This window comes from Lactuca sativa, chromosome 3 (genome assembly GCF_002870075.4).
Source record: "Lactuca sativa cultivar Salinas chromosome 3, Lsat_Salinas_v11, whole genome shotgun sequence".
Taxonomy (NCBI): domain Eukaryota; kingdom Viridiplantae; phylum Streptophyta; class Magnoliopsida; order Asterales; family Asteraceae; genus Lactuca; species Lactuca sativa.
The window spans coordinates 258402798-258412417 of NC_056625.2; the positions used below are offsets into that span (position 1 = coordinate 258402798).

The following is a 9620-nucleotide window of genomic DNA, read 5'->3' on the forward strand; positions in this document are numbered from 1 at the left end:
TACGCCCAGCGTACTCACCAAATCCACCTTTCAACTTTAAGGGACTAATTTGCCAACTCTCCAAAATAGAAGGGTCATAAAGCTAACCTGGATTTCGGGCTGTTACAACAAAGTAGGACCGCCTCAACCCAATCCTCAATCAAACAAACATGTGCACATAAATATCATATGTTAGCATATATAACAGTCAGACCAATTTAACAGATCAATACTCATAGCAACATCCTATAATCAGGATACAAACCTAACCGGTCACTAACATAGCATCATCCTATATACCAGGATACCGACCTAACCAGGTCACTAGCATATCACCATCCTAACTATTAGGATTTAAATCAATAAGCATATCATGTAATAACCCATATACAAATCCGTAAAGGGCCGACATTGGTGCCTTCGACTTTCTTAGTATAGTGAGGAGAACTCACCTCACAACTTTCAAACTGAAGTGACAAGCTCAACTCTCGAATCACAGCCACGAACTCCACCACCTATATTTACCATAAGACAATTTCCATAAATTTCCAATTTATCAAAATACCCCCAGAAGTCAAACTAGTCAACCCTTAGTCAAAGTCAAGGTCAACGGTCAAGGTCAATAGTCCATGTTGACCCAACTCGTCGAGTGCAGATCACTGACTCGTCGAGTCCTTCCGGAACTCTAGAAGTCGTGAAACTCCCAGTTGACTCGTCGAGTTTCCAGACAACTCGTCGAGTCCATGCGTGTCCAATTGTCGAGAAACCATAACTGACTCGTCGAGTCGACATGCTGACTCGCCGAGTTCATGCAGAACCAGTAACGGGAAAAACCATCACCAACTCGCTGAGTTGGATTATCCGACTCATCGAGTTCATGCAATTCATCCTATGTCCAGTTGATTCTAAGCTAGTCCAATGCTCCAAACAGTAGTTCTAGCCTTTTGTCACGTAAAGTTGCAAACTTTACGTGCATGCATGGCTCCACTTATCAAAGCCAAGGTAGATAAGGGGTTTAAGGGATGGCGAAAGGCATTATCCTGCTAAAGGCTGAGGCTTTATGACCATAAGAGCGAAGATGAGGCAAGATCTGAAGTTGCAACTTCAGATCATACCCAATACCCGAAATAAATCATCAATATTGCTAAAATGGCCCTAATATCAAACATGTATAGATCTAGTTAGAAGAAGGTCAAGGTAACAACTTGTTACTTCCAAAACGCTGCTAAGATGAAGTAGGACTCAGATCCACAGCCTCTTCTTGTTCCAAGCTCTAGTACTTCGTGCTTTTCTCACCAAAATCCACCTTCAAGGCTTAATATCACACAAAATGAAGAGTAAAATATGATTTAGGGTTTCTGGATCAAAAAGGGGGCTGTAAGGGAGGCTAAGGGGGCAAATGATCCTTTAAATAGGGTGAAAACCCCTAGAAATTAGAGTTTCATACTCCAACTCCAACTCGTCGAGTTGGTCACATAATACACGCGGCCAACTCCGTTCCTACTCGACAAGTCAGGGCATCTAACTCGTCGAGTTGACCTTTCAAAATGGAAATATAAGACTGTAAAGTTCATACCTAGGAGTCGGGGTGTTAAACAAATGTCTTCATTTTCGACGGATTGGTGAGAAATAAGGGTTCGTCAATAAATACTTGCGAGATCCGTAGCTAATCCCTCGCTAAACCCTCTCTAATATGCTATATGTTGAATTAAAAATAATTGTTTAAACCACCGTAGATCTCTCGTAATTCCCTCGTTATAAGCCTAAAATTATTACAGAGTAAATCTTCTTTTAAATCCGTAGCTAAAACTCAAGTTTCTTGTAATGTAGCTTCACCTGTAACAAAAACATTTAAATTAGGGTTTGGTTATTTAAAAAATAAATAAATAAGGTACTAGCAAGAACAAAAGAATATATTCAAACTTTTTCGGTTGCAATTAACATGAAATACAATTTTCATTGTATGTTCAAAACCATATTCTTACAACTTTATGAATTTGTAACAATTTTATAATACAATAATTGAACAGGAAACAAACAAATAAATAGGTAGACTCAAACGCTAAAACGTCTGACAACATTCAAACACAACATGATGGTATCCTTAGTTACCGTTTTTGAATCTTTTCAGGATTCATAAAGCAAACATGCGTATCCAACAAAAGTAAATCAGTTTCTTGAAAGCCCGTAGTTGTGTACAGTTCCAAATCAAACAGGAACTGTTCGGTTAGATGTAGTCTGCTGAACCTCGTCATCTTCCTCATTCTCACCAGAGAGTTCTTCGAGCGATTTCCCATTTGGTTCAGGGACTAAAAACGTGAACAACATCCCTAAGAAGTTGATCACACCAAGAACGATGAGCGAGTTCTTGATTCCAATACCTGGTGGGTAACCGGCATCGGTCTTCTTAGGGTCGGAGCTCTGAGAAGCATACAAAAATCCATAAGCACCAACGATGGCGCCAGCTTTGCCGGCAGCTGCAGAGATACCGTGGCAAGTGGACCTGAGCCTAGCAGGAAAGATTTCGGCGGGAACGACAAAAGTGGTGGCATTAGGACCAAAGTTAGCAAAGAAAAACGTCAATGAGTACATGATGATGAAGCCGATACGGTTGTCATGTAAGGTCCAGTGGTGGTAAGGAATGGCGAGAGCGAACATGAAAACCGTCATAAAGAAGAATCCCATGAGTTGGATTGCGAAACGACCGATGATATCGATAAATGCAACTGTGAACCAGTATCCGGGAACAGTACTGCAAAGTGCAATAAGAGTTTGAGCTCTGGCCACCCTGAAAACCTCTCCTATGGCGTTCATTTTTGCCGCCGGAGGGATCCATCCGATGGCAGTGAAGACGTCCTTTTGGAAGAGATTTTGTGAGTAGAAAGCGATGTCAAGTAAAAACCAAGTACTGGTGGTTCCGAGCAAGTGGAGTCCATGGCGACGGAGGAATGCTTTTGAAAACAATCCAAATGAGTTTCTTTTATCCTGTGTAATTGTCTCTACCTTCTGTTCTTCGGCTTCAATGTCAACTTGCAAAACTCGAGCCATATCTGATGCGGCTTGTTTAGCGTTTTTGGCAACCAGAGCGGTGTAACGTGCAGTTTCGGGCATCTTCATACGCCAGTAATAAGTCATCGCTGCCGGAATAGCACCAAACATGAGTATGATACGCCAGACGTAGTCGGCTTGTACCGGAGTTGACAATAAAGCGTTGGTCGCATACGAAGGAGCACTAAATGCATGGTCAAAAGCAGCCGACACGACTAACGCCACAATCCCACTGGCCAAAATCCCAAACCCTTGCATGGCGAAAACTGCAGCGATAAAGGCACCACGTGTCTTCTTGTTAGCGTATTCCGACATAATCGTTGCAGAGAGAGGATAATCACCACCGATACCAAACCCAAGCCAGAATCTAAAGAAACAAAGGCCAGCCATGACAGATCTCCGTTCCCTCCCAAACGAGAGCCCGGAAGCTAGGGAGCATATAACCATGACAGCCAAAGTCATACCGTAGACCTTTTTTCTACCCATTTTATCACCAAGCCACCCGAAGAAGAGTTGACCGGCTAAGGTTCCGACAAGAGCAACAGCAGTGACCGAAGAGTTCACACCAGGAGGTAGAGTTCCGGGCTTCAGTGCACCTTCCCTGTGGTAGTAGATACGACCAAGCAATTTGGTAACGAGGGAAATTGCGAAGAGATCGTATGCGTCAGTGAAGAAACCCATTCCAGCGATGACAATTGCCGTGAAATGGTATAACTGGGTCTTGGCAGTATCAAGTGCATTGAGCACTTGCAATTGCTCGCGGGGCATTGCTAATCTTTTCTTCCAAACTACACCTACGCGCAATTATATAAAAGAGTGTTAATTTAGAAATGATCAAAATTATATGGTATCATACTATACAATAATTAAATGAGGTGCTTATATATTTGACTCTTTTAACATATGGTATCATAACAATAAAGAAGGTATTTTTTCGTTTTATCATATGCATTAACCTTTAATTTCCAAGTTAATGTATAATTAATTTATTAATATAAAATATGCTATTAAATACAAAATTATATCTTATTAATGGAGACTTTTAAAAAATAATTATTAGAATATTTATTTTTTAATTTACATACTATGTTTAATCCAAAACATAAATCAAAATATAAAAAGAAAAATTCTAATTATGTTTTTTAAAATAGTTTTAAAGTTTAAAAGTTTAAATACAGAAAGACAAGTCAACTTAAATAAAAAAATATCAAAGAATTATTTTTGATTGTAATTCAAATTTTTGCTAAATAAATAGTTTTTTATTAATTAAATGAAAATTTAGATTATGTCATTCATGTTCAACATTAAAAAAAAGTCAGTAGATATGTAACTTTCAAATTAATCATGATAACGTTAAATTGTAATAAATAGAAAATGATGTAAGTTAAATGCAATCCATTGATAGATTCTATTGAAAGATATAATTACGATAGATGTATGGTTCAAAATAACTTAAAATTTTTATATTAACTTAGCATAATTGTTATTATTTTATAAATAATGTCTTATATTTTTAACATGTATAAAAATTAACAACACAGTTTATTCTAAGCATGTCATGCAAGTATTCATCTAATTGGATAATATAAATAATTGAGTTTATTCTACGCATGTCATGTGAATATTCGTGTAATCGGATAAATTAAATAATTGTAATAATTATAATTTAAAAATAGTCTTTCTAATAGAAATATCAATGGTGAATCTAATATTTGCATTATTGACGTTAAAAAAATCTTATAAAATTCTCATTGAACTATTAAATGACATATTAAAAATACTTGCCAGTTTGTGATCAAGAATGGTGACCTAAGTGATTGGCCAACGGCTTTGGGTAGTCTTTTGTTTGGTTGTTATCTAAAAGTCATGCATGCATTTAGAAAACACACAAGTGAGTGAAGTGTTTTGAAATAACTTAATGAGATCTTACTCTATGAAATTTCCGGGAGATTGCTAATTAAGCATATGAAAGATAAAAAGCTTCATCTTGGACAATTTTACTTTCTACCATATATTAAGAAAATAAGAAGCAACGAGATTTAAAAATTATAGAAAGTAGAAGAAAGCTTTTAGTTAAATGTTTAGATTGAGAGAGCACATTTGCTTATATGTATATTTACCTTGCGAAGAGGGTTGCCACTTGCTCTGCAATGATGTTCTACGGAGAGAATGAATTGGAAGAAAGAAAAGGAGATGAGAAGAGGATGTCTTGAAGTCATGGTGTATTTAAAGATGAACGACACAGAATCAATGGAAGCATATAAGTATATGCTCTCAATCGCTAGCTCAGGTCAGCGCTTTGCACATCGGTTATCTAATTATCTAATCACCTATCTGGTCAACGCCTCCAGCTTGCTAAATTTCTTCAGTAAAATATTAGGTTATACAACACTTGTTCCTGATCAAATAAACATGATGTAATAGGATTTAGCTATATTTAATTTCCATTATTGGCTTCATATATAGTTTTTTAAAAACCGATTCTACCTTTGGTCCATTGGAGGTTAAAACCTGAACTAAATGATTCTATTTTCATTTTATTTTATTTATTTATTTTTTCAAAATTAAAATAATTTTATCTTTTAATTGATTGGAAATCTCTATGTGGGATATATATGACACGGTATATGTCATGAAAACTGCTGCAACAATTTCTACTAACATAATTTATTTTCGGTGGAAAATACATCTGTTGCAACAATTTCTGAGGAATTTGGTCGTACAAAATAGGTCATTTTAATTTGTAAATATGTGAAAACAACGTAAGTATATATTTGCTTAAGATAGAGGGACTCTGATCCCTCCCTCCAATTCCAATCCCTTCCAATCTCAATTCCAACTTCCACTCCTTCCCAACATACTCATTTTTTTTTAAATAGATTTTTAGTATGTTAAAAATAGAAATTTAAATTATATTAAACATAACATTTATTAAAAAAAATAACATACTACCTTAAACAATAAAATAATAATTTAAGTTTTTAAACGACAATTAAAAACCTTACTTATCTAGAGTTGCTATGGAGACAAAGTCAATACATGCAAACACATCTGTCGGTAAATTGGCAGGCTCTAAAAATAATGTAGAAAACATTAAAATCTGCATTTTTTCATCAAAAAAAAAAAAAAAAACAATTCAAATTGAAAACAAAATAACTGTTTTAATCACAAATAGTTTAAGCATGATTCTAAAAATGATTGTTATAATACGTAATCCATAAACAAATTAACTAAAAATGTAATTAAAAAAAAGTCCAATACAATAACCATAAAACTCACTGCAAGAAATACTCTTTAACGACGATACTATTGCCGGCGACAAGTGCTTTACCGGCGACTTTATCTAAAGTCGCCGGCAAAGCCCCTTGTCACCGGTAATAGTGTCGCCGCTAAAGGGTTGTCACCCGAATCCGCACTTTCCCTCTCTGTTGCATCTCAACCGTTCGATGACATATCCAATCCAACGGGTGGGGTGTCTTATCCTGTCTAACCTAATACCGACGACATAGATGTCGCCGCTAAAGGTTAAAAAAAGTCGCCGCTAATAGTTCACTAAAAATGACGCGGTACCCTTCCCTCCAGTTTGTCGCCGCTATTACTATTTGTCGCCGGTAAAGGGTCTGGTGTCGCCGCTATTGCCTCACGCAGATAAAAAAAAACGCATGCAGAAACCCTCTCTTCTTCATTTTCCTTTCTGTTTGTTTGCAATTTCCTTCACCATTTCACCGATTTCCTCTTCAATTTGCTTCTTCCAAACAAATTTCTCCCCACATTGTTCCAAGCAAGTATCTCTAGGTGTGGTTAAAGCCTTTGGGACCAATTTCTACCTCCATTTCTTGAAGAAAGGTAAGTTTATTTTGTGATTTCATTTTTATTTTGTATGTTAATTTCGATTTGTAGCTTTATCTAGTGATTGAATGATAATAAATTGTTCATATTCTGGTTTTTGGTGGTGTTGTTTTGGATTAGAAGCAAGTTATTCAATTTTTTGTTGGTGGTTATTGAATATGCAATTAGTTGTATAGCTTCCGGTTGTAGTTTAGCCTTTAGGGACATTTAATGATTATTAAAAGCTGATTTTGATGACTAAATTGCAATACATTGTTCAATTTCAGTGGTTTTGGTGGTGTTGTTCAGTTTTTCCGGTGAGGGTAATTTCGGGTGAAGACTAGTTTTTTCGGCTACATATCCGTTGATTTCCGCCACTACAGGTTCTATTATTTCATTTTTTTGTGGATTTTGTATTTATATGTGAAATTATGTGAAAATTGTCATATGTGAAAATTAGATTGTATATTTCGTATTTGTTTGAATATATGTGAAATTATGTGAAAATTCTATTATTTCATTTCTTATCATGAATTTTTATTTACTATTTTTGTTCAATTATCATAAATTAAAAATCGTTTCTAATAATTTTTAATTACATTTGTAGTTAAGGGACGTGCTCGAAGGAAAGTTCGAGGAAAAGCAAAAAAATATAAAACTTGAAAAAGCAATCTTGCAGAACCAGGGGAAACCAATAGGCATGCAATATGATAGAGATATCACATTTAATCCCGTAGGAGAGGCGGGAGACATGTTTTTCCGAGAAGTTGGGAAAACAATGTGGCATATGATCCCTTTTGACAAATGGAGTTGGAAAAGAGTTTACCCTGATATAAAGGACACTATATTACAATATTTAGCGGTAATTATTTATTTAAATATATTTTATTGGTTTAACTATAATTGTTTTTTACTTGGTGTTTTTTTTTTTTTTTTTTTTTTTTTATTTTATTTTATTATTTTTTTTTTTTTGTAGACAAAGTTTGATCTCAATCAAATGTACCAGGATGCACAAGCTACTCTATTACCAGAGAGTTTTCAAGCAGCCTTGTTAAATGGTTATCGAAAGCGTAAAGCCGACGCAAAAGAATATTTCAAGATGGTCGGAGGGTATGAAGATATCCCGAGAGCATTGGCCAATCCTCCGGATGGTATGCTTGTTGATAACTAGGCGAAGACAGTTGAGTATTTTCAAACTGACGAACACATAATTGCTTCAGAAAGGAACAAAAAAATTCGTGAAAAGCAAACAAATGTGAATCGTGGGGGTTCGAGCTCATACATCAGTACTTGCTATAAGAAGGTACCGTACGATACATGTAATTATTTATTTAAAATATAATCTAATTTTTAAACTTAAACAGAACCTTAAAAGAGTGGAAACATTTCGCAAAGCTCATACCGATAAGAATGGTGTATTTGTTACTGTTGAATCGGAACAACAATATGTAAGTATTTAATTATAATTTTATCATATATTTAAATGTTTATTTATACTTAATTGTTACTCACCTTTGGGAGTTACAGAATCGGTTAGTTGAAGAGCTGTTAGAACAAACTCAAGGTGAAAGTGAGTTAACGCTCGCTCAAGAAAGAGCTACGTTCGAGAAAGTATTAGGAGAGCGACGTGGCCACATTAAAGGCATTGGCTGCAAACCTTCTGGTCTCCTGACGATTCCACAGCCTTCACAACCATCACAACCATCACAGGTAAAATAGCAATCTACTTTAGCATCGTAAAATGCATGTTGATTTGGTAGTTTTGGTTTTGTGGTGGTTATTTGCTAAAAAGTTTGGTAATTTAGTTTTTGTCCCAAGTGCAAGAAATAGCAATGTACTTCGGTTTTCTATCTTAGTTTAAAAATAACAATGTATTTTGATTGTTTTTGTTTATGTTTGACGATCTAACTTATAAGTTTATATATATTGTTATTAATTATGTAGTTGGAAAATCTTCGTGCAATGCTCGCCGATCCGACATGTTGGGATGAGCTTTATTCGTTTTTTCAAGAGAAATCTCCATTTTAGTCCTATTATTTTACCCGCGTTTATGATAAAGTCCTAAACTATTAAATGTTAACGAAAAAGCCTGAAATACCGGATAAAACGACGAGTTGACCCAATTTACCCGGTTACCACTCTTGCAACCGGTGACAAATCGATGTGGCATTAAATGAGATTAGGTGGAAGGTGAGTCGACCAAATCACACACCCATTCCTTCAACGGTAAATCACACACACTTATGGAAATATCTTCTCTGTAGACGACATTAAATTAGGGTTTTTTACGTGTGAAGAAGACGACAACTGTGGCCACGAGTTCGAGTCTTCCAAGCTTTGCAAATGGAAGACGTTTGGGATTTTGATACTATTGATGTTGAAGTAGACAAGGATTTGAAGAAGCAAACCAAGAGATGCAATGATGCGTTCTTGAACAACTTGTGTTCCGACATAGCTGGTGACAAAGGTGATGACTTTGCAATCCCTGAAATTGAACATATGGATGACGATGTTGACTTAAATGAAGATGATGTTGTGGAGAATGAAGATCAATTTGACTTAATGCGAGAAGGAAGTGGGTTTGATGAAGAAGTATCAAGTGAAAGCGACCAAGATTCTAAGCATGAGTTCCAGTACAGCACCCACGATCCAACGGTTAAATGGAACAAGATGAGACCATTTCTGGGAGAGAGGTATGAATCACCCCATCAACTAAAGTTATGTTTAACTAACCATGCTATTCATACTGGTTATAAGATAAAGTT

General features: G+C 35.8%; 1 protein-coding gene and 1 long non-coding RNA gene across 2 annotated transcripts; both read right to left on the minus strand.

Moving 5' to 3' along the window:
* Positions 1–210: 210 nt before the first annotated feature.
* Positions 211–1736, minus strand: LOC122196944 (uncharacterized). The gene is made up of 3 exons (XR_006189626.2): positions 1556–1736; positions 1185–1293; positions 211–494 (listed from the first exon to the last, which is right to left on the minus strand). It is a non-coding gene; the product is annotated as an uncharacterized LOC122196944 (long non-coding RNA).
* Positions 1737–1893: 157 nt separating this feature from the next.
* On the minus strand, positions 1894–5342 carry LOC111891098 (low affinity inorganic phosphate transporter 1). Its single transcript, XM_023887182.3, has 2 exons — positions 5148–5342; positions 1894–3821 (listed from the first exon to the last, which is right to left on the minus strand). The coding sequence occupies exon 2, from the start codon at positions 3793–3795 to the stop codon at positions 2188–2190; it is 1608 nt and encodes a 535-aa protein (XP_023742950.2). The 5' UTR covers positions 3796–3821; positions 5148–5342; the 3' UTR covers positions 1894–2187.
* Between the last annotated feature and the right edge of the window lie 4278 nt (positions 5343–9620).

What these genes read in the sequence shown, in the direction of transcription:
- LOC111891098 (XM_023887182.3), bottom strand. Translation starts at nt 3,795, where the DNA reads ATGCCCCGCGAGCAATTGCAAGTGCTCAATGCACTTGATACTGCCAAG.